Raw genomic sequence first — 26,482 nt, 5'->3', positions numbered from 1 at the left:
GTCCAGGTACAATTATTGGTGCGAATCATAAAAGTTCAGGGTTTTTAATATATTGTGGTGACCCACTCCTCTACGCAGTCCAGGTACAATTATTGGTGCGAATCATAAAAGTTCAGGGTTTTTAAGATATTGTGGTGACCCACTCCTCTACGCAGTCCAGGTACAATTATTGGTGCGAATCATAAAAGTTCAGGGTTTTTAATATATTGTGGTGACCCACTCCTCTACGCAGTCCAGGTACAATTATTGGTGCGAATCATAAAAGTTCAGGGTTTTTAATATATTGTGGTGACCCACTCCTCTACGCAGTCCAGGTACAATTATTGGTGTAAATCATAAAAGTTCAGGGTTTTTAAGATATTGTGGTGACCCACTCCTCTACGCAGTCCAGGTACAATTATTGGTGCGAATCATAAAAGTTCAGGGTTTTTAATATATTGTGGTGACCCACTCCTCTACGCAGTCCAGGTACAATTATTGGTGCGAATCATAAAAGTTCAGGGTTTTTAAGATATTGTGGTGACCCACTCCTCTACGCAGTCCAGGTACAATTATTGGTGCGAATCATAAAAGTTCAGGGTTTTTAATATATTGTGGTGACCCACTCCTCTACGCAGTCCAGGTACAATTATTGGTGCGAATCATAAAAGTTCAGGGTTTTTAAGATATTGTGGTGACCCACTCCTCTACGCAGTCCAGGTACAATTATTGGTGCGAATCATAAAAGTTCAGGGTTTTTAATATATTGTGGTGACCCACTCCTCTACGCAGTCCAGGTACAATTATTGGTGCAAATCATAAAAGTTCAGGGTTTTTAAGATATTGTGGTGACCCACTCCTCTACGCAGTCCAGGTACAATTATTGGTGCGAATCATAAAAGTTCAGGGTTTTTAATATATTGTGGTGACCCACTCCTCTACGCAGTCCAGGTACAATTATTGGTGCGAATCATAAAAGTTCAGGGTTTTTAAGATATTGTGGTGACCCACTCCTCTACGCAGTCCAGGTACAATTATTGGTGCGAATCATAAAAGTTCAGGGTTTTTAATATATTGTGGTGACCCACTCCTCTACGCAGTCCAGGTACAATTATTGGTGCGAATCATAAAAGTTCAGGGTTTTTAATATATTGTGGTGACCCACTCCTCTACGCAGTCCAGGTACAATTATTGGTGCGAATCATAAAAGTTCAGGGTTTTTAATATATTGTGGTGACCCACTCCTCTACGCAGTCCAGAAAGATACCTTGTTGCAACGTTTTGGACTAATAACTATATTGTGAGGTGTTCAGAATACACTGTAAATTAGTGGAAATGCTTGTTATTGAATGTTATTGAGGTTAATAATAGCCTAGGAGTGAAAATAAGCCCAAAAACTTGATTTTTAAACTTTTTATGTTTTTTTCAAAAAAAATCCGAATCCAATACCTTAAATCCGAACCGAGACCTTTCGTCAAGTGTTTTGCGAGACAAATCCGAACCTCAAAAATAACGAAAATCCGGATCCAAAACACAAAACACGAGACCTCAAAAGTCGCCGGTGCACATCCCTAATTATAACGCACGAGCAGAAGTATTTGCATTTATTACTATAAATAACAGTTGCCAAGCTGATTGTCCAGCCAAGGTATTGACTGTCTTGTTGCTTATTAGAATAGCGCTACTAAGTTGCCAAATCATAATGAAAAGTAATAAAATGCTTACAGCATATACTATATTTAAAACACACACAAAAATATTTTATGAACACCTTTATTTTCATTGTTTAGTTCAACATACAAACAAGGACATTTTGGAAATGAAGAGCAAAACATTTTAAAATATCTAAACTTTTATAATTGCTTTCCCAATGTTCTCTCCCTGGAGCATCCCAATGAATCCAGCCGGCATATTCTCAAAACCATTGGTGACATGTTCATGATATTTCAGCTTGCCCTTGAAAAAAAAAACAACAGTAATATGTTACATTTGTTATAATACCATTGTAAAGTGCACATATAGTGAATTATCATTCTGTGATCCAATAGTATATAAACTACCTATATACAGTATCATAATGACCAGAAATGTTTATGATCTCTTCCCTTACATGCTACTCTACCTAATGCTAATGACCTCAGGATGCAAATGATAAAGGGGAAGATTCAGCGTCATTCCAGCAATTTAAAAGCATAACTTTTTCCTGCCACAATAGCGTTGCAGAAAAGTTGGAAATGAAGTACAACAGGTCCTAAGTTTTCAACAAATTGTTAGCTAGGCAATTTCTTTGCTGTTTTGAAGACACCTATACACAGGCATGTCTGGTCCTAGTTAAATGTTACAGCAGATAACTATTTAATAACTTATATTGTGCATTTAATATAGTTATAACTGGATTACAACATCCACACGTAGATTGCCATTACCTCTGAAACCCACTGCAGGAGTTGTTTCTGGCCCTCCTCATATCTGTTTGTCCAGCGATGCACAAGGAACCCTTCCATGCGGAGTTGTTTAAAAATCATATATGTTTGTATGTAGGGTCCTTTAAGGGAAATATTAAAGAAATGAAATATCGAGTAGCTAAAAGTAACAATCACTGATAGACTATACAACACAGAAGTACATACTGCTGAATGCTATATTTACTCAATAACTATTACCCCAAAATGTAATATACTAATTATACAGTACAGCAGAAATTGTACATAAAATGAATTTTAATATATTTAACCACTACAGCATCAAACAATTATCTTTGTCCTGTTGGAATTCACTTCAGTTTAACAGGAGGTAGCTCAAGGACCTGCAAATATAGCCTAAAACGGTTTGTGGAGAAAGAGTGTATTATGGATTTATTCTGGAATTTCCAAGTTTGCATAAGAGGCATTGAGGTGTTTGGGTGGTTTGTGCAAGGAACTGACTGGCGTGAATTATGTAAGAAACTGAGAAAATTGGACAGCGCATAATAGGGGATAGAAAAATCAATTAAATATAAAATATCCAAAAGATAAAATAGGACACTCATATCTGAGAGTATTAATGAACCCTATTTATTGTACATATATGCAATGTATTAAGAACAATTATTAAGAATAGGTCTTGCTGCAAAGATATAATGCAATAATCATATAATGATGTGACCACATGTATAGCTATAATTGGATCTTTTCTCCAGGGCTTGACAAAGTCAGAAGGAGATAGTAGCTGTATTAGCTCCGGGAATGAAAATGTTCCAAGATTAAAAAGAAGTTGTCTCTCAAACTAAATCTCTCTTTAGTCAATGCTAGAAGCAAACAGAGGTAAGTAGTAAGGGAATGCTTACATAAGGTGTATGTCCTCTTCCCAGTCTTTTCTCATGCAGAGCTCAATTGTTGAGAGACCATACGATTTCAATAGTGATACAAGCCAAATCCTGGAGATCCTCCGGACGGTAATGTTTAAATCGTGGTGTCGGACACAGAATAAAACCAGCAACGAGATCACCCTTTTAAAAACATTACCATTGGACGATCTCCAGGATTTTGGACTTGTATCACTATTGAAATTTTTACATGTTTTGTGGGACGTAAAAAAAAAATCTGTGTGTATTTAGGAAAGAAGATATAAAAGTGAAGGAGTGTGTTAGGATTGTGCTGGAAGTTATATATAGATGTTATTTATGAGACAGAAAAGAGTAAGTGTATGGGCAGCACAGTGGCCTAGTGGTTAGCACTTCTGCCTCACAGCACTGGGGTCATGAGTTCGATTCCCGATCTTGGCCTTATCTGTGTGGAGTTTGTATGTTCTCCCTGTGTTTGCGTGGGTTTCCTCCAGGTGCTCCGGTTTCCTCCCACACTCCAAAAACATACTGGTAGGTTAATTGGCTGCTATTAAATTGCCCTTAGTCAGTGTCTATCTGTCTGTGTGTGTAAGTTAGGGGATTTAGATTGTAAGCTCCAATGGGGCAGGGACTGATGTGAATGAGTTCTCTGTACAGCGCTGCGGAATTAGTGGCGCTATATAAATAACTGATGATGATGATATGATGAGGAAGGATGTCTGGTGCAAAGTTTCGGATGTGGTTACATTTTTTGAACTTTGTAATACCTATGACTATGCTTAGGTTATTTTAATTTGACTCCAATGACCTACAGGACATATTTTCTGAACCTGTCTGTTATCCAAGCCTCTGTCAACCCAGAATCTCTCATTAGCCAGTCCCCCAGCAGGATCAGGCACTCTGCTGGAGCTGCATCCAAGAGTGGTTCACAACAGTATGCTAAAACCAAACAAGTGTAGAACCACCTTTAGCGCTAGATAACAGTTGCAGTAGTTAATCACTCCCAAACAACTGCACAAGTGTTGTAATAGACAATAATATTAAATAAAGGTATGGGAGTGATTGCAGCGCCACTGGGTTTTCAACATGTACAGAATATATACAAAAACTGACTTTGCGGTATCCGTAGTATTCATAAACTGTGAGCAGTTTTCAAACTCTCGATCTATTGAAAATAAACTTTTTATTCTAAAAACACAAAAACCGGGATACAAATGCCCGTACCAAATGATGTATAGGTAGCAATCACAGAGAAATCAGGTAAAGTACAAGATGACCCGACGATATGCCCCAAGATGTTATAATCACCAAATGGAGATCCTGAGCATTCAATAATACCGTCCACACTGAACCAACGCGTTTCAACTCTAATGAGTCTTTCTTGGGGCATATCGTCGGGTCATCTCGTACTTTACCTGATTTCTCTGTGATTGCTACCTATACATCATTTGGTACGGGCATTTGTATCCCGGTTTTTGTGTTTTTAGAATAAATAGATGTTTTTACATACTACACCAGTATATTCCTTTCTTTCCCTCTGTTATATGTATGAGAGGAGAAGATAGAACAGACTGTATATCCGGAACACATGAGGATCTATTAAAGACACTCCTGAGAGAAGAGACGATTGATCCTACAAGTAACCGCTATGGGAACGCCAGTTTCACTGCTATTGTAAGTTTATTTTCAATAGATCGAGAGTTTGAAAACTGCTCACAGTTTATGAATACTACGGATACCGCAAAGTCAGTTTTTGGATCTATTCTGTACATGTTGAAAACCCAGTGGCGCTGCAATCACTCCCATACCTTTATTTAATATCACAACAGTATGCTGCCATAAGCATCAATGATCCTGAAGCCATCTGCACTATGCATTAGGTAAAGTCAAACAAGTATTTAATAATTCTGACTATTGGGATAACTGTGCCATTACACTCTATGGAAGACATTCCCTCTAGCTTAGCCAAGTGAACAGTATGCCATCCACATAAGCCAAAAAACACATTTATAAATTAGTCTCGGTATGAGAATTAAACAATCTGAAAATAAATTATATTATTTAACAGATTACATGTATAAAGTTACCTAATGGAGGCACGTCGTCATTGTACTGGGAGATAGCACCACACACAGCAATTCTTCCAAATGTGTTCATTTGTGGTATGGCAGCATCAGCAAATTTCCCTCCAACCTACAGAGCAGAGAATACTGATCAACCAGACCAATCATCCACAATCCCTACTGTGATCGGTCATTGTAAATCACGGTCTATGACAAAGTGCAGGTGCAGATTAAAATTATTTTCAGTTCTTGAAAACATTTCATAATTTATGTGTATGAGGCAGAGCAATCAAATTGTGTTTGGCCTAGTTTAGACTGACTAAAGCCAATATGTAATAAGTTTAGAATGTAATTATAATTTGACTACAGAGCTTCACGCAACTCAAACTTACATTCTCAAAATAACTGTCATAGCCTTCTGGGGATGCTTTCTTCAGTTCTTCCTCTAAAGAGTCCACAGTCTTGTAGTTAAATGCTACATCAAAACCAATTTCTTTAAGATACTTGACTTTTTCGTCGGAACCAGCAGATCCAACTACTTTGCACCCCTGAAAGAAACCAGTAATTAAAACTAAAAAAGTATCTTTTTTTTTCTTACAGTTAACTACGAAGAGTAGGAGAAAAAACATAATGTATTGATTCAGCAAAAATAAAGAATGCATTTGTAATAAAAGAGGATTGCTAATTCAAATACCATTAAACAAGGATGACATTTTGGAAAATAAAGTTTTCTGTACTTTTTTTTATCCTTTCTTTTTAAGCATGATTTTCTGGAGTCTGCCTAATTAATTAATCTGACCTATCACTCGTAAATTAGTTTTGTAGTTCCTGATATAGAAGAATACAATTGTGTGATGTGTAAATCTGATTTTGCCTCTTTTCATGGCACCATTGGTAGTAGAGATGCTCACTGACCCCCGTGTTTTGGTTTTGTTTTTGGATCTGGATTACCGTCGTGTTTTGGTTTTGCCAAAACCGTCATTGCGTGTTTTGGTTTAGTTTTACTATTTTGTTGAAAAATCAATGTTTTGGGGCATAAACTAACCAAATTTAGTGCTCCACCTGTTTCTTGGATAAGTAAGGTAATTCTAAAGCTAATAAATTAGGTAGAAAACCGTTTAATCCCTGGTAGGCCGTCCTTAATTCTGCACACAAACCTGATTGTCTTCCTCTCCATCTTAGCCTGTTGGCAATGCAGCCATCGTCTTTGGGTGTATATTACACCCTACACTTCTAGTTAAATATCTAAAGAAATGGACAAAGGCTGTATGGTTTCTCTCTCTATAGCCAGATACATACAGTGCACTAATAAATGCACTAGAAATGAGACCTGAAGCAGAAATCACACTAGACTTTGTGAAGAACAGGCTTATAGAGGAGTATCAACGCAGAAAGGAGCTTGCAGAGTGCAATACTGAGAGTGACATAGAGAAAGCACTTAAAATGGTGGACACTAAGCCACACACCAGGGAAACAAGAGCATGTTTCAGATGCAAGAAAGTGGGTCACCTGAAAAAAGATTGCACCATATGGAAGACAGAGCAGCACAAACCACCAGAAAGATTACACAAACAAAGAGCCAAAGCCACACTTACAGATACAGGAGCACACAATTGGAATGGAACATTTAAAGCGACAGTAACCCAATTGCCGGAAAAGTGGTATGTAGACTCAGGAGCGACTAGTCATATGACAAACAACAAGGACTTCTTTACTGAACTTGATTTGAACCATAAAGAAACAATCTACCTGGCGGATGGAACAAATATCATTGCAGAAGGGAAAAGGAATGGTCAATTCCTATGCTCCAAGGGTAATGGCAGCTATGCAGAGATACCCGTAACAGATGTGCTATATGTTCCCAAGCTTGAAGGAGCACCGCTGTCAGTAAAGAATCTAGTAGAAAAAGAACTTACTGTAAAGTTTCAGAATAATAAGTGTTTTATCCAAAATGGAAGAGAAACGCTAGCTACAGCCAGAATAAGAGAACATTTATACTGTCTGGATAGCGCAGAACAGCAGGCAAAGCTGAGCGCACAGAAACACGCTGACTGTATTCACAAGTGGCATAGAAGATTAGGACATAGACACCCAGATTGCATAAAGGAAATGCAGAGGAGAGACCTAGCCAGGGATCTCACTGTGTCAGACTGTTCGGAAATGATGAAATGCCAATGCTGCATAAAAGCAAAAGCAACAAGGATGACAATTCCTAATAAAAGTGAAAACAGAGCTTCCAGACCACTAGACCTGGTACATAGTGATGTATGTGGACCTATGAAAACGCGAACCGTAGGAGACAAAAGGTATATGCTGACATTCATTGACGACTATTCCAGGTTCACAGTCACTTATCTAATACAAAGTAAAGATGAAGTCTTAGAAAAGCTGCAAGACTATGTGACCATGACCGGAAACAGGTTCAAGAGGAATATGCTACCTCTTCGCAGTGACAATGGAGGCGAGTTCACAGGCCAGAAAATAGAACAGTACTAAAGAGGACTCGGTATTGAGCATCAGAAGACAGTACCATATACACCAGAGCAAAATGGTGTATCTGAGAGGAAAAACAGATCACTAACAGAAATGATAAGGTGCATGCTTACAGATTCAGGACTACCTGACAAATATTGGGGTGAAGCAGCAGCGACAGCCAACTATCTTCAAAATAGACTACTTTCCAAGGCAGTAAGGAAGACACCATACGAGCTGTGGCGTGGTAAGAAACCCAGCTTAAAGCACATTAGAGTTTTTGGATGCAGAGCCTTCGCCTACATTCCCGCTGAAAAACGAAGCAAGTTGCAGAACCGAGCAGTAGAGGGCGTTCTAGTTGGCTACAGTGAACATTCAAAAGGCTACAGAATCTTAAATCCAAAAACTGGAAAAGTAATTATAAGCAACAGTGTGACATTCATAGAAGAAACACGAAATGATGTCATAATTCCAGTAGACTCTACTGAAGAAGAAAGTACAGAATCCAAAGAAACAGATGAAGTAGAGATCACTCAAGAAGTTGAAGTACAACAAAAGACAGATACCAGCGACACTCGGGAGAGTACATCCGAGGGGGTGAGACGCTCTTCAAGAGAAAATAAGGGAAAACCACCTGCACGTTTATCTTACAAAGCAAAAGCTATTAACATACAAGAACCTACATCATGGGAAGAAATTGCCAATTTTTCAGAAAGAGAAGCACAGAAATGGTTAAGAGCCGCAAAGGAAGAAATGGAATCAATGGAAGACAACCAGACATGGACATTGACCAGACTACCAGTAGACAAAAAGGCCATAGGATGTAAATGGACTTTTAAGGTCAAGTATGATTCTGAAGGAAAAATAGAAAGATACAAGGCAAGACTGGTCGCTAAAGGATATTCACAGAAATTTGGAGAAGATTACGATGAAACGTTTGCTCCAGTTGTGAAGCACACTACCATTAGAACCTTACTCCTAACAGCAGCCATAAAAGGTATGCAAGTGAAACATTTCGATGTAAAGACGGCTTTCCTACATGGTGAACTAAAGGAAGATATATACATGGAACAACCACCAGGCTTTGTGAATTCTCAAAACCCAGATCATGTATGTAAGCTTAACAAGAGTATATATGGTCTTAAACAAGCAGCAAGAGCATGGAATACAAAGATAAATGGAGTTCTGACAGAGAAGGGATTTGTCAGAAGTAAAGCAGACCCATGTCTCTATACAAAGTTGGCAGAGGAAAGATGGTTCTATGTATTGATCTACGTGGACGATTTGCTAGTTTGTTTCGAACAAGAAGGGGTTGAAATTGAATTGCTACAAGAATTAAACCGTCAGTTTGAAACAAAAGACCTCGGCCACATAACACATTACTTGGGAATGCAAATCTCAAGAGAAGATGATGGAACATTCACACTAAGTCAGAAATAGAAGATTCAGGAAACCATTGAGGAATTTGGTATACAGGAAGCAAAGACAGCAAGCACTCCTATGGAGACAAGTTATGTAAAGGAACCAAATGATCAGAGCAACCTGTTACAGGATAACCATCTATACAGAAAGGCCATAGAAAAATTGTTATATATTGCAACCGTCACTAGACCAGATATCTCCACAGCAGTCGGGATTTTAAGCAGAAAAGTTTCTAAACCAACCAAGATGGATTGGAATACAGTGAAGAGGGTAATTCGTTACTTAAAGGGAACGATTAACAAGAAGCTTAAGCTCTCAGCAAGCACAAGTCACAAGTTAACAGGATATGTTGACGCAGATTGGGCTGGAGACACAAGTGACAGAAAATCCACAAGTGGATATCTATTCTCTATCGGAGAAGGATTAATCAGCTGGACAAGCAAGAAGCAGTCTTCCGTGGCACTATCTTCTACAGAGGCTGAATATATCGCGGCAGCTCACGCCAGTCAAGAAGTGGTATGGTAAATGCAACTACTATCAGACCTAGGAATGCCTCAAGAAGAACCTATCAAGATATATGAGGATAATCAAGGATGCCTTGCATTAGCACAAACAGAAAGAGTGAACCCAAGAACCAAGCACATTGATGTCAAGCATTACTTCCTGAGGGATCTACAGGAACAAGGCCTTTTAGAGTTGAACTATTGCCCAACAGAAGATATGACAGCTGATATCCTGACTAAGCCTCTTGTCAGAGAGAGACATTGGAGACTTACGTCAAAGATGGGTCTAACTGAAGAAACCCAGTCTGTTGAGAAGGGGTGTTGAAATAAGTACAACAGACTATGGGTTTGTTTATATGCATGTAGTTACCATGGAGGGTCAGCAGATGGCGCTGTATTCATACAGAGGTGTATTGTTTGTCTGCTGTATATGCATGTACTTGTTTGTATTTTTCCTGTCTCAACTCTCTGTGTTCTAGAAGAGACTCTCGGGGAAAGGAGGTGAGCTGAGCAGCTCATGTTACTGATATGTTATGTTAAGAAGCTGTTACTGAAAGCTGTTGTTATACTGATCCTGGTACTTAGTACTATATAAAGAAGATATACATCTCAAGACTCGTTCTGTCTGAATATAAGGTAACTCCTGAGGTGATTCTTTATCTATGAGACCTCCTGCTGCACACCTATGGTATCATCCATCGCAGATTGCCAATAAACATTATCCTCTAATGCCTTACTGTTATCTTGCAGCTCGGCTTTCACGCATAACAGTAGTTGTGCACCAATTGTAGGCTCGGTAACATTTTTGTATCTGCCACTAATAGACAAAGGTGAAGGCCTCATTCTCTCTTTGCCACTGTGTGTGTAGAATGGCATGTTGCCAATTTATTTTTTTATCGGCACTTAACTTTTCCTCAGTTACACTTCTATTTCGCTTCAACACAGTAATTTTTTTTTGGGTGTGTGTGTTTTCTTGCCTGATTTCAAAAGACTGTGTAGTTTGACATCGCCTTTCCCAGATGACGTACTGGGAACACTACCATCAATTTCTACCTTACATTCTCTAATTTCAATTAAATTTGGTGTAATAAATGCTGTCATGGGTGTAAAGACAACACCCAAATCTTAGGCTGATATGTACACTGGTTTTGAAGTTATATGCCTTTAAAACTGCACATTTTTTTAACGAAAAAGGGACTGTTTAAGGAGATAAATTAAAAGAAATTAACAGGACTAAATAGTTCTCATTTTTATTATTTTAACAAACAGTCCAAAGAGAAAGCTCTTGTAGCAGATGATCCCATCATGATCTAAAATAAAACTTTGGGGATTTATTAACAGTATGAACAATTTTAGATATGTTTTTCAAAAAATGTAAAATATGGCTTTTTGAGAAAATCTAAATTTTTATATTGAAAATTTTACATTCTTAATTTTTATTGAAACATACTGCTGTGTTATATATCATATGAAAGCCCACAAAAAGAGCTTTAAAATGAGACCTTGTCCAACTCTCTAGCTCAATCTGGTGAGCTACAAATACAATTTAAAAATGTTAAAAGCAAGATTTTCCTTAAAAAAGTGCATTAAAGGTATATAACTTCAAAACATATCAGCCTAAGATTTGGGGGGTTTCTTTACACCCGTTGCAGAATTTATTATACCAAATCTCATTACAATCTGAAACGGTCAGTTTGAAACCCTGTGTTGATTTGATGTGTAATGACCCTTTAGCAGTCATTTAAGATACTTTGTTTGGGATATCGCAGTAAATCATTCCTAGCTTAGACTGTCTGATACTTTATGCTTTAAGAAAAGTGTATCTGAAAAATAATACATCTGGAGTTCTTCACCCTTTATTAACAACCATATATTTATTTAGATTTTCCAAATATTGTTTACTTCAAACTCTGTAATATTCACTTATTTCATATTTGTCACTTAAATAAGTTTACTTACTTTGATCTTTGCGATTTGTCCAACCACTGACCCGACAGCACCAGCCGCACAGTTGACAAGAACCACTTCTCCTTCCTTAGGTTGGCAGAGTTCCAAAAGTCCGAAGTATGCAGTTAAACTGATAATTATAATACAAAGTTATGTAAAAACACATGCAATCAATGAAATCACAATTACTTCTAAAATTACTATTTTCCACCAAATGTATTTGTTGAAATGAGAGAAGATAAAATATTCATAATGATGTTAATTTAACAGGGTGTCCATTATTTTTTCTCATGCTGACCCCACACAGACAATCCCATCACTCAATCTCAACACTGAATGACATTATCCCTTTGGCTCAAGGACCCCATTCTGACCTATTAGCACAGTCAGCGGGTGACCACTCTCACTGGCTGACACCAGTTATCTGCTTGTCTTAATTTTTGGCATGAGTGAAAATGACAATTTTGATTGGATCATTTTTGAGCATGCAAATCATTTTGGAGGCACACTCGTGGTGGGTATGAATCTTTATTTGAGATCCATAACTCTGCAAGTGTTTTGAGTCTGTTGCACCAAAAGTGATTTTCAGGCAAGCAAAATGGCTGGCTGTAGCACCTTAATTAATATGAAAAGACTGCAGTAAAACATATCAACAAGGTAATGCAATACAATTTATCCTGTTTCTTCTAGCTTGTGTGACGTACCCAGGCATGCCTACAGTTCCAAGTGCCAGTGATTTGGGCAGAGATTTGGGCCAGCTTGCAGGTAATGCATTTAATCCTTGACCATCTGATATGAAGTGCGTTGTCCAGCCAGAATATGCAGCATAATACCCTCCCACTGGGAAGGAAGAATTTTTGCTTTCTATTACCCTACGGAAGACAAAAGAATGTCTAAGAAAAATGTCTCATGCATACTGAGGAAGTTACACAAAATAAAAAATGCACATGAAAGTAATCACACATTAACTTTGACATTTAAAATGTGAACACGGATGTTGTTAATTTTAACATTAAGGTACCAGAATCATGTTTATATCAGTGACTGCCAGCATTGCAATTTTCTAGGAATTCTCATGAATGCTTTTATTTGGTGACTTATGTTTAACATGAGCAATTGCAGAAGTAATTCAGCTACCTCTGCCATGTATGGGAAAACCACATTTGTGGTGGATTAGGTCAATTCTTGACCATGGCATTATCTGTGTGGAGTTTGTATGTTCTCCCCGTGTTTGTGTGGGTTTCCTCCCACACTCCAAAAACATACTAGTAGGTTAATTGATTGCTATCAAGTTGACCCTAGTCTCTGTATGTGTATGTTAGGGAATTTAGACTGTAAGCTCCAATGGGGCAGGGACTAATGTGACTGAGTTCTCTGTATAGCGCTGTGAAATTAGCAGCTCTCTATAAATAAAATGATGATGATGAAGAAGATGATATAGACACACACACATATACAGTGGGCGAAGTGGACATTTCAGCGACGATATGGAAGATGAATGGAATTTGATAGTTTTACAATGACAGCAGTAGGAGTAGTGGCAATACAGCATACCACCATATAGCATTTGTGGAAAACATGCTGCAAAGTAAGAATGTTTTCAAAAATCGAAGTGTTAATAGTTTATTTTTATTGATTAACAAAATGCAAAGTGAATGAACAGAAGAGAAATCTAAAACAAATCAATATTTGGTGTGACCACCCTTTGCTTTCAAAACAGCATCAATTCTTCTAGGTACACTTGCACACAGTTTTTAAAGGAACTCTGCAGGCTGGTTGTTCCAAACTTCTTGGAGAACTGACCACAGATCGTCTGTGGTTGTAGGCTTGCTCAAATCTCTTCATGTAATCCCAGACAGACTTGATGATGTTGAGATCATGGCTCTATGGGGCTCATATCATCACTTCCAGGACATTTACAGAGAATTCACTCACAACAGTCCCTGCCCCATAGGAGCTTACAGTCTAAATTCCCTAACACAGACAGACAGACAGAGACTAAGGTCAATTTAATAGCAGCCAATTAACCTACTAGTACAGGGGTCAGCAACCCCTGGCACACGTACCACTTCTGTCTGGCATCCCAAACTGTGCAGCTGCCTCACTAAAACAGCCGAAGATGGACTAAATGGTGCTGTAGGGCATTCGCAGCAGCTCTCTTTAAGTCATCTTTGGCTGCTTTAGTGAAGCGGCACTCATGGAACGGAAGATCAGATAAGGTATAAGGGACGACATTAGCTAGAGGCACAACTGTGAGGGATGACATTAGCTGGGGGCACAACTGTGAGGGATGACATTAACTGGGGGCACAAGTGTGAGGGATGACATTAGCTGGTGGCACAACTGTGAGGCATTATATTGATCTTGGCCAAACCTGTGTGGCATAAAATGAACATGTTTACTTGTTGGTCCCATTAATATTATTATTATAATGATATTAGCATGATAAAATAAGAAATAATTAAATGTTATATAAATATATATACAAGTGGTCAAAGTGGAAAATTAGAAGTGGCGGTATGGATAATGTAAGTGAGTGGAATTATTCAATCAAAACATTCTTCTATGTGTATGTGTGTGTTTATATGTATATGTATGCATGCATCTGGCACACCTGGGCTTCAAAAGATTATTGCTGCGCACTGATAGAATAAGGTTGCTGACCCCTGTACTAGTATGTTTTTTTGAGTATGGGGGGAAACCAGAGCCCCTGGAGGAAACCCACGCAAACACAGGGACAACATACAAACTCCACACAGAGAAGGCCATGGTCGGGACTTGAACCCATGACCCAAATGCAGAAGTGCCAACCACTAAGCTACCACACTAGATAAACCTAAAAGGGAGGCAGAGTCAGGCACATCTTGGGAGGCCCTTTAATTTGTTGTCATTATGAACACTGCAGTTGCGTGCTCAGCTGATTGCATGTACGGGTTATATATAATTTTTTTGACCAGACACTTTAGAAAACCACAGACTTGTATTACCCTTCAAATGAACGTACGTCCATTTGCATAGTGTCTTTTGCGTGAAATAGCTCTGTGCATACCCAGAAATTAACATTATGCCAATGAACACAACTGCATGCAATTCATGTCTAACGCAAATGACTCAAATGCTTACGACTGCCTCCTATGTTTGTCGGAAGTGCGCTTGTTTTCAGTCATATCATTTGCACCCACTATAGGGCAGTGATGACTGACACAGCATCGTCTTTGTTTTAAAAAGTACACGTATGCATGTCATTAACCATCACAGAACAGCTGTATGCAATGGCGATAGACTATAAAAAACACATTGGGCCTGATTCATTAAGGAAAGTAAGTCAATAAATTGAAGTTTTCTTCTGGACAAAACCATGTTACAATGCAAGGGGTGAAAATTAATTTTTTATTTTGCACATAAGTTAAATAGTGGCTGTTTTTTTCATGTAGCACACAAATACTTGATAGCTTTTTTTGTACACTGAAATTTAAAGTTGATCTAGGACATGTCCTACCCCAACTATAAATCTGCCACCACATTTTATATTTATCTTCCCCCTCTAATGCAACATCGTTTTGCCATGGTGCAAAGTTACTCATTTTTGGTTTACTTTCCTTAATGAATTAGGCCCATTGTATATACAGTATGCATTGAAAGCATCTTTATTTACCTATGCAATTAATTATAAAAATATATTCAAAACATGATATCTGAAAATAAATATTTATATAAATGATTATACTGTTAAGAGTTGTTAATTTATTTTGGGATCATTTTTAATGCGTTCTGATGTGAGTTTTTATTGTACTTCCGCCCAGATTCAAATCACAATGTATCTTGACATATGCTTGTATTTCAATACATCCAGAACTGCTCTCAAGATCGCTGTTCTTCTTTTTTAAATGCAACTTACGTGCAAGTTCCGTTCGGACATTAATCAGACCCAATATGTTACCTGGCAACTTGGGATCCGATCATAACATCCCCTTCTTTCTTTTGTCTACTGTACGGCCTGTGAGACATAAAATGCAATGATTTAACCATAGATACACTACAACAATGACATGACTTTAAAATAAACAAAAATTTGAATATAATGGGTTACTTTCTATATACAACAGTAACATATTTTTTTTTTTTCATATTTTTTTTACTTAGCCTACAGCCCCCTCTGTGACTTCTAATATCCATATGATTTACAGCAGTGGGTGCATTTTATGTAGTACACACATTTTAGACTCCAAATCTAAAATTTCATGAAATATATAATATATATAGTTTATGGTCAAGGTGTCCCTTTAGTCAATTATACCATTACACCCACTGATGTTTGGGCCCTCCCTGATCCTGGCTACTTTAATGGCCAGTCCAAGCATTATGTTTAATCAGAAACAGCACACGTGTTTTTGGTTTTTTGTTTTCTTAAATAATTATTAGTATTTACCTCATGTATGGGTCCACACTCAAAAACTCTGATTCCAGTAAAACTTCTGAAAAAATATAAAAACACTTTATCAGAAAGCTTTAGTTCCAAAGGTCTGCACACATATTGGGGTATATTTACTAAACTGCGGGTTTGAAAAAGTGGAGATGCTGCCTATAGCAACCAATCAGATTCTAGCTGTCATTTTGTGGAATGCACTAAATAAATGACAGCTAGAATCTGATTGGTTGCTTTAAGCAACATCTCCACTTTTTCAAAAAAGTTTAGTAAATATACCCCAATATGTCTGAACTAAGCAAGAATCTTTCAATATAGTAGCTGTAATTTTCACGGATGTCAGAACAGCTATGTCTACACAGAAAACGCAATAATAAGTTGCTCAGAACCTCTGCCATATTTTAGTCAAAACATTAACCATGTCTTGGAACAATAAATATACTCTGCTCTTAGCAGGAATGGATGGCACATCATTTCACCATAGTTGCCTACTCTCCCGGAATGTCCGGGAGACTCACGAGTTTTTGGGAGTTCTCCCAGACTCCCGAGAGCTGGCAAAAATCTCGGATCCAGGCGTCGTTGCTGTTGAAGATGGCGGGGGCAGGGCTAACGCAGCATTGTGGCCCCGCCCCCTGCTGAGATTGACTAAAATGGCTAAAATGATCGTCAGGGGCGGAGCCTAATGAAGCACCGCAAGTGGCCACGCCCCCTTGACGGGCCCCCTCCCGGACAGCTGCCTCTAAAAGTAGGCAAGTATGCTATTTACATATTATAGTTTCTTTTTCCAAGACACTAGGAACAAATGATTTACATTATAGATTTTCCTTTGCTCTCTGTGTGTAAAGCTCATTAAAGTCTACTTTAAGATTATCATGGCGGCCCCCTTTCAGCAATCGCTTACATCGAACAACTAATTTATGTCCGTATATACCACCTATTTATCAGTTTTATATGTTTGATTCAGTGCCTCCTAAAAAGAGTTTTAACATTAGTGTCTTCCATTTTTATGGCTTAGTTCTACATTAAACAAATGATTTTCTATGAACAGTGAATACAAATACTATTATAAAGTAAGCATAGACTGCATCTGGATTTTAATTTGGGACTTATTTAGCATGTTACGGCAATATGAACAAACACTAAATACATGCTCACAAACTGCAGTCTATTGGGAATATATGTTAACAGTAAGGCTGGGTACACACTACAGAAAATTTCTCTCAATGTGATATCTTTAATGATTTTACCAATGACTGAAAGTCCCGATCAGCATGCTGATTCATGCTGTCGAAGTCAGCAAATTGGATAAAGACCTTTCAATTAATATCGAGCAGATTTGGTTGTCTTTGACTGAAATTATGCGTAGAGCACGCTACGGCGTGGAAGGGCGTATCCAGCCGCAACACGTGGCAATAACAAGTTTTATTCTTTTACACACATTTACACAAACATACACATTTGTAATTAGTACACATTAATTGTAGTTGCAACACCTAGTTATTCATGTTATGTCAAAATATAGCAGTGTTTATGTTTAGTATTCTAAGTTATATACATGTTAGTGAAATCAAAGGTTCAGGTTGCAGGAACTATGTCATGTTTGGTATCATTTTAATCCCCTATTCATCAGCAGTTGTCCGGTTAATTCGCCGAAGAGATCGTACATTGCATACTCTAGTTAGCGATGTAAGGGAATGAATGTTTAAAGTGATACTGACTGTAAAATGCAAATAGACTAGTTGAAACTGGATTCTTGGCGGGAAAGTCAGAGCACATCCCCTGGAGGTTTGACACCCACCTCTGGATATTATGGTTTGAACTGGCCTATGACCTGCAGTACCCTGTACCTGCCTGAATCCTAGACCAATAGAAGCAAGCCACATCATCTGCACTGTTTTACAGTATTCACTGACTGCATATAAGCAGGGGCTCTGGACCTAGTGACCAGTCTTCTTTGACCACAGCCTTCAGACCTGAATGACTGTTTACTGGATCCAGAGCGCCCGCGATAAGAAACGGCTGTACTTGTTTTATTTTGCATTGTTATTCTGCTACTTTTGGCTATTAAATTACTTTGTGATTTGGAACCACACATCGGGATTCGACAATCGTTATTGGATAGCGACTAAACGTGCATAACAATTTGGGGGCTCACAGCGGAAGTTACGCTACAAGACGATATGCAAGGCCTATGGATTTCGGTTCCTCAACAAAGGGTGAAGACGCGTCATATACGGGTAAGAACGCAATGTATTCAAAACCTGATTATCATTCTGTGTTGTGAAATCGAATGTCCGTTTTTGCATTATCTAAGGAGCGCTAACTCGAATCTAGGGACAAGAGAGAAAACTGTTTCTTTTTATTGTCATTTTGCGTTTTAAATGTATTGCGTTGCTTAGCGTATGTGTAATTCCTGCATTGCGTATGTGAACTTCCGGTATTGTTGCCACGTGTTTAGACAATCGTTTTGATAGTTTGTTATACATCCATAGTATAATCACTTGTTAAAGCCTCTGAAAGGTTATTACTATTGTTGGGAAGTTGATTTTCTGCGCAGAAAAGGTGTATATTGTGTGATTTTGAGATGTAGATACACTAAGGTTTGATTTAAAGGTGTCTCAGTTGCTGTCTGACGAGGCAGGTTGCCCAACTGGTGAACGGTATACGAGGCAGGTATACCGGGGGCGAAAACAAAGGAAGTTTTCGCAAGCGCTCCCAATAGTAATTGCAATGTTTACTGATAGTATCTTTAAGCGGTGCGACCGGACCGCACGGTAAGGCCGTGATTGTGGCTTGGGAGAGCAGCTAGGAGGAATTATATTGGAAAGGCTGGTTGAATAATTCAACTTTGTGCTACCAGTGATAATAAACTCAACAGATTTTGTGGAACGACAGGGTACTGCAGTATTCCTGTGGTTCACGTTGATATTTCTGTGTTAGGAGGTGCTCATTTAGTACGAGAGGAAGCAAGTGGACGCGGCTTGAGCAAATACGTCCATGGCCGTTAAAGATCTCTAGCGGTAGATTTGCGAGTGGCAGAGTGTTGAAAGTAGTGGCTGGATAGATAGGGTACTGCGGTATTCCTGGGGCCTGATATTGTTCAACATGGGTGCTAAGCATACGCTAGAGATGGTCGATGTACCGCCTAAGGAAGGGCCTATTGGTTCAGCGAGATTTCTTATCTGTAAGAAATATGGTGCATACGCAACGGCGTATTGCGAAAAGTGGGTCAAGATGACCAAGGATTGTGTTAGGCCTTTCCCAACGATAGGTAGTTTCAATTCAGAGGTACTGAATAATGTTAAAGAAAAGGTGTGGTTGATTAAATCAACAAAAGTGAGAACTAAACATAATGATTGTTTAAAGTTGTGGCAAATGGAAGGGAACACGTGGCAAAGCAGCGCGTGCACAGCGGAAGTAGGCGTGGCAAAAATCGCTCGCACAGTGGAAGTAGCCGTTGAGAAGTGTGGAGAACTATGCGCAAGCGCCCCCCCCCCCCCCGGCCGCCCTATGTGTAGGAGGGGTAAGTACAGCCGTTACTAAAAATGATAAAAATGAAATTAACAAACTATATCCTGTTTTGAGTCAATTTAAAACAAGTGTTTCTGAGGAAGAGGATGAACCCACTGTGATCTCAGCCATTGCCCATGCTATTAACAACGCAAGTATGAAAAGGGAGCGGGCCCACCAGCCGGGGCAGGGGCTCAGATAGGTGAGAGTACTGGAGTAACCACTAGGAGAGAGAACATCCAAGGTACTGAGACAGCAGCTTCTGTGATTAATCCTGAATGTAGCGAACCTGTTAGTGTATATCCTGTCCACACAATAGCAGTTACTAATGGGAAAGCGGATAAGGATGGTATAGTTCCCATCAGGAATGTAGCAATGCATTGTCCTTGGACCAGATCTGAACTACATTCTATTATGACTGATTTCCCAGACCCTAGAAAAGAGTTGGTCAGATGTCAGAAATTCATTAAAGACTTAGGAAATGCGCACGAGCCAACCAATAAAGATTGGCGCGTGGTGTTAAGGGTATGTCTTCCTTCCAATACAGATATACAAAAGTTTATTAAGGATTGTATATTGGAGGAGGTCAAAACCTTAAGAGATGAGAATAACCAAGAAAATATAGCTAGAATTATCTCACAAGTGGCCCACTATTTTCCTGTAGTAGTGAATTGGAGTAAAATTTTCGTTTATTGTGTGATTTGCACGATAATTGGGTGAAAAACCTGTAGTGTGTACCTAGATTAACTCTGTATTTGTTGTCAACATTAGTGCTATCCATCCTACAAAACTGTCAGCTTGCCATTCTGGGATTTGGCCAAAAGAGTGGCAGTGGATTCGGCCCTCATTCTGGTAGTTGATGATTACGAACATATATATTAATAACATAAGATTTACTTCCCCTTTATAGTTTATATTGCAACCATTTTTTTTACATTAAATACATAAACCAAGATGCTTTAAAGCGTACTATACATACAATGCGTTTTTATAGCCTATCTTATTTGCATAAACTTGTTCTGTGCTAGCTAGAGGCATGCATACTTGTAGTCCAACCGTTTTTTTGCGTAAGACATACAAGATGAATACCTTTAAAGACCCTTAAGTGTCAAACATGTCCCACACCACAAATAAAACACAAAAAACAGATGTCATACATTTTGGGTCCTTAATAAGTGCACACTTTTGGCAAAGGGAATTCCAACTTTGCTTTCAACCCAAAATTGTATTGTATTCTATGTATGTAGGTAATCTATGAATTCTAAATAAAATATATATGTCACGAGCCGCGGCTGTATGCCACATCCTGGCGTGAACTAGCAGCCGGGCGTGTGCTTTAGATTCTGTGCTCTGTTATTATCCTTGTGGCATAGATGTAGGAGGGTGTAGGGACATCCTCCAACACTAGGGGGAGCTCCTATATGATTTAAACAGGTTCACTTTTATTTTTATACATGCTTCCTGGTTATGTTATTTCCTATGCTAGTTCTAGCTAGTAATTAATTAGCTGCCTCCTGAGGCTGATTCTCAGCCCTACCCTCCTCTGTCCTGATTGGCTCCTAGTGCTATTTAAGGCAGTGAGATCAGAGCCTCACTGCCGGTTATAGCGTCCTGTTCACAGTTCTGCTGCCTGCTTGTTCTCTCTCTGCTTGGTGTTAAAACCTGTGACTGACTTCCCGTGTATGACCCTTGCTTGTTCCTGGACCTTGAACCTACGCTTCTGACCCTGACCATTTGCCTGAAAAACGGATTCTGCTCCTCCGCCAGTGCCCCTGACCTTTCGCTTGTCCCTGGATTCCGAACCTGTGCTTGTGACCTCTGACCTTGGTTTACACTGCCTGAACCCCACGCTGCTGTCCGCCAATCACTCCACTCTTGGGTTCTCCTTAGCCGGTATACGATTCTCGACCCTCTGTCAGCCTGCGGCCAAGTCTGTCCTCACCACTAGGGGCTCCAGGGAACACCAGGCTTTCGGAGTAGACTCCGAGTTTTATTGTGCTGGCCAGGGAGTTCCTAACAATATATAGCAACATTATGTATGTCCTGCTAAGTAAAACCCTCCTTGTACAGTGCTAGAATGGCAGTTTCACTACATTTCTTCATATTTTTAACATTGCTCTTGGTCTAGCTGCATATGAAACCCCACTGCAGTTGCCTGTGTTCTCTTACCTCCATCTTTCAGGGGCGGTAGCTCTTTCTCTATAAGCTTGAAATCCTCAGGTTTTGGTGCACCAACAAAGTGCTTCACCATAGTCCATGACTTAGATACAACCATCTTTATTCACCTGTGAACGAGAGAGAGTTTATTAAAGCTGTCAAAACAGGTGACACTACTTTTTCAAATATTTTGGGGAAAAAAATAGAATTAATGTGACGTAGCACATTTTACTGCACCATGCATAAAAAACAGTGACTGCACACTGGACTGCGTAGACACTATTTATGTGACATGTTGATGAAACACGTACTACGACTGTAGTGCACATGGTCAACACAAGTTACTGACTATTACTAAATTTGAACCACATCCATAATTAATTAGGGCTCTTCTATTTCTCTGCTAAAATAGGCCATCGCTATTTCAAGTTGCATAGTTTAAATTTCTATAAATGTACAGCTCATTAAAAGTTGGGACCATTTATTCATTACTGGAGGCCAAGTGGAAAACATTCTGTATATTTTTCCAAGGCCACAAAAGCGATGTTTGTTATAATGTGGTTGTCCCAGAATTTTCAATACAATTTTGCACTTGAGGGTATAATCAGGCTCATTATTACAGTCCTCTCATTTTCTATATGAATCTCCCTGACTCATCAGTATCTGGACATATCCAACGCTCATCTTCAGCAAAAAGCTGCTCATACCACAATCAAGGGAATCTTACTTTGCCTATCGAAATCCAACTCTAGAAAATACAGCAAAAAGGATCTCACAACTCAGGAAGTTAATGGACTTAGTGCCCAGGGACACGAGTACGAATTATTCTCACTTTTTCACTATTATTCCATGACAAATATGACAATTATTCTGCACAGAAATTATTATTCTTTACTCCTTTACTTTCTTATTTGTATTTATTAATACTAGTTGCAATATTGTTTGCTCTAACAAAAAGAAATCCAAACAGTAAAGGAATTGCTCCATGTACTAGGAAAATGATCATGGCTATTCTTAGCAAAGTTTGCTAAGCAAACATTCTCCAACATCAGAGATATCAGTCATTTAGCTCTAAAGAAGGGCTGTCATACATAAAATACATGGGGGCTCCATATAAAGCATGCAGTCAGTGAGGTATTCCCATACTGTATGTACAGCACATCTTATGGAGGGCTGTGACTGAGACTAACCACAGCTGACGGGTTTCCTCATTGCCATGGAGACCAGTGCAGGAGAATAACAAAGAACAAAGCCCAGGCCCCCACCATGCCCATCCAGAGCTTTTACATTTGTCATTATAAATAGAGGGAATTATACAGATAAACAGAGTTGGAACCAGCAAACTACAGTAGATATGGTGTGTGTGGGACTTTGTATCTCCCTCAACATGCATGCACTATAGAGAAAAGAGAAAAGCAAACATATAAACTGCAGACTGCTGATTCATGTCCTCCGTGCACAAAACCTCTCATAATGTTATTTCTTAACTCTAATACCTTTAGCGAAATAGAGACACAATAGCAAGTCAGCTAAAACCTATTAGCAAAACCAAATAGTGTACGGCCGCTGGGTCTACCAATGATACCAGGACTTAGTCCCTTACGATTGGCCAGTGCTAAATATGGTGTCAGTGACTACTCCCCCTCTGCGCTCACAATGACGTGCCCACACAAAGCAGTTCAAGGGGTCACCCAGACAAAGAAATCAAGAGTCAGGGTGCTTAGAAGGAGGCAGTGACATGCGGCCAATCAGCAATTGCACCATGTGAATTAGTTGCTGACTTCAAGAGCTCTCTCCCGCCTAACTGTGCCTCCTCTGGAACAGGGAAAAGGAAAATGGTTAGCATGGCAAATATAAACATAGGACGGTAGGGAGGGAATTTGTGTAGCAAAAACAGAAACTGCAGCCTCTGAGGGGGAACATACGGACAGGGTCCAGCACCTCCGCAGGTACACTATTGGCTGGAGAGATTAAAAACTTATCCCTTGGTAGGTAAGTGCCAGACTCATGAACATGCATCTGAGTTGAAGGTCGTTTGGCTTTATATGCCTCACTCATCAAAACGCAAAAACACTTGCACACACCCATTTCTTTCATAACATTGCTTTTCCCCAGTAAAGGCACGAGTCTGTAAAGAGATTCATGTTAAATGTGAGATTCAGGGTCCAAATAATGGAAGTTGTAGGGGGGGCAGTGAAATTCAGTACAGAAGGCTTTCTCTCAACTATGATATGTTCTTAGTGAAGGCCTTGGTTCACTGCAATTCCTATTATGATAGTTTTACAGCATTTGTTTATTATATTCTGCACGTAATACTCCAACAAACATTAACCAATAAAGTGCAGAGAAAAAGATAAGCCTATATGCGCACACCTATATATTTTTTTGGTTTATGTATTTATTGGAGACAAAGGTGCAATCAATGTTAAAACCAGACAACGACACCTGTGTAAGAAATTTGCAGTGAGTAGCAAACCTAAATGTATAGCATAAGAATGACATGAAGAGAAGTGGTACTTTGCAGTGTCCAAATGCCCAGCATAAAAATGACATAAATCATACCTACCTCAGGGGCAAACGCAGGATTTGTAGAGGGGGTTTCCACACCACGCCACCAGTGGGCGTGACCATCATGCATGGCGGCATGGCTATAATATTAGACAGTGCTTGGCTGCTCTCCAACTCTTCCTATCCCCATAATATACATGGGCAATGCTGCATGCACTACTGTTAGGTGCACGCAGCTATCCCTTTTCAAGCAGAGCCATGTGAAGCGGGGCAGGGTCCAGCCACCTCAATTATACAGTGCCCCAGACTTGTGGGGGGTTTCCAGGCACTAGGAAACCACCCTCGGTTTGCCTATGTACTAACTGTCCTTATTTTGGTGGGGCATCACGATTTGCGGCCTGAAAAGGGGCAGGGTTTAATGTGAAAGGGGATTGTGATTTGTTTAAATATGGTCATTTGTGGGCGGAGTTTGGCCAAAATTTTGTATGTTTCACCTGCAGAATTTGGCCTAAGTGCTACCAGTCCTACCCCTACCACACAGCAAAATGAAGTTACAGTCAACGTTCCAGCTCTATCCATAGACTATAAAGTCGGCAACATAAAAATATAAAAAATTACAAATACAGGGGTCTATTTACTAAGATACTGCGGGGGACGTACTAAAAGGAATGACAGCTTCAGTCTGCTAAAAGGAATGCCAATAGACATGTATGATAGCAAATTGAAATTTTATGTATATTTAAAAAAATCTTAAACTTCTAAAATATATCTTCCACACACTTATTGCTAAGGTACATGGTCATGTTTTACATGTGGAATGACAGCTGTTTTATACGCCATGTTAATGCAAAAAATGTCAAAACAATTTCTCTTCTGTCATGGTAAACACCCCTATTTCTCCCACATCCCCTAATCCCACACACTAATCCCTTTGCATATGCGCTCCCCCACACCTGTACCCCACCACACAAGCCTCATAACGTGGAATGACAGACGATTACTTTGGAATGACAGCTGTCATTCCACAGCCCACTTGCATGGTGGGGTACAGGTGTGGGGGAGCGCATATGCAAAGGGATTAGTGTGTGGGATTAGGGGATATGGGAGAAATAGGGGTGTTTTTTTGGGAGAAATGCAAGTTTTTACTGATATTTCTGCATTGACATGGCGTATAAAACAGCTGTCATTCCACAGTAATCGTCCGTCATTCCACATTATTAAACTTGTGTGGTGGGGTACAGGTGTGGGGGAGCGCATATGGAAAGGGATTAGTGTGTGGGTTTGGGGGTATGGGAGAAATAGGGGTGGTTTTTTTGGAGAAATGCACGTTTTTACTCATATTTCTGCATCGACATGGCGTATAAAACAGCTGTCATTCCACAGTAATCGAGCGTCATTCCATGTCATTCCACATGTAAAGCATGACCAAGTACCTTAGCAATAAGTGTGTGGAAGATATATTTAAGAAGTATAAGATTTTCTAAAATATACATAAAATTTCAATTTGCTATCATAGAAGTCTATCAGCATTCCTTTTAGTACGTCCCTACTGCGGTGACAAGGAATATGCATCGCTGCAAATTGCAACAATGCATAATGGAACACTGCTGTAATTTACATGCCGCGATTCCTTTGGTAGTCCCAGCAAAGTCCCCCCCTACTCCAAGGACTATTTTTAATATTTACCGTCAGCCTAACGCTGACAGTGAATGGGGGAAGTTCTAAGCACATACATACAGAACTTTCACTGGTGAAGGATCCGGTAAAGTCTGAGAGGTTTCATTTTTGCAGCTTAATAAATTGGAGAACTACATGCATACAGCATTCATACATTAAACTGGCAGGACATTTTATATAGCTCCCAATGTATATATTTCACTAGAAAAGTAAATAATGCCTAAAGAATCAAAAGTCAGCGTTGGCTTCCAAGTATCAAAGTAATTAATGCCTAAAAGAAGTAATATAATAGCTCTGGCAGAGAAGGCAGTATATTGTATAAACCACATGCATTACCTTGTTTAAATCCTTTTAGTAATCGATGATCAGGGGATTTACCGGCTAGAAGAGATGCACAGTTGTGGTATTGTTATGTGGTGAATGAATTCCTGTATTTCTCACCCTGCAACTTAACCTTCTGACTGCAGACTTTGCCCAGTTATGCTCTGCAGAAAGA

General features: G+C 39.3%; 1 protein-coding gene across 1 annotated transcript; it reads right to left on the bottom strand.

Moving 5' to 3' along the window:
- Window positions 1–1,736: 1,736 nt before the first annotated feature.
- On the bottom strand, window positions 1,737–26,482 carry LOC142153671 (prostaglandin reductase 1-like). The gene is made up of 10 exons (XM_075210889.1): window positions 26,323–26,482; window positions 21,814–21,929; window positions 16,138–16,183; window positions 15,649–15,705; window positions 12,413–12,580; window positions 11,721–11,838; window positions 5,757–5,912; window positions 5,389–5,494; window positions 2,406–2,524; window positions 1,737–1,935 (listed from the first exon to the last, which is right to left on the bottom strand). The coding sequence occupies exons 2-10, from the start codon at window positions 21,917–21,919 to the stop codon at window positions 1,825–1,827; spliced, it is 987 nt and encodes a 328-aa protein (XP_075066990.1). The 5' UTR covers window positions 21,920–21,929; window positions 26,323–26,482; the 3' UTR covers window positions 1,737–1,824.

This window comes from Mixophyes fleayi, chromosome 1, assembly GCF_038048845.1.
Source record: "Mixophyes fleayi isolate aMixFle1 chromosome 1, aMixFle1.hap1, whole genome shotgun sequence".
In the NCBI taxonomy this organism is placed as follows: Eukaryota; Metazoa; Chordata; class Amphibia; order Anura; family Limnodynastidae; genus Mixophyes; species Mixophyes fleayi.
The sequence above is the reverse complement of the archived record's forward strand: the minus strand, read 5'-3'. Positions and strand labels throughout refer to the sequence as shown.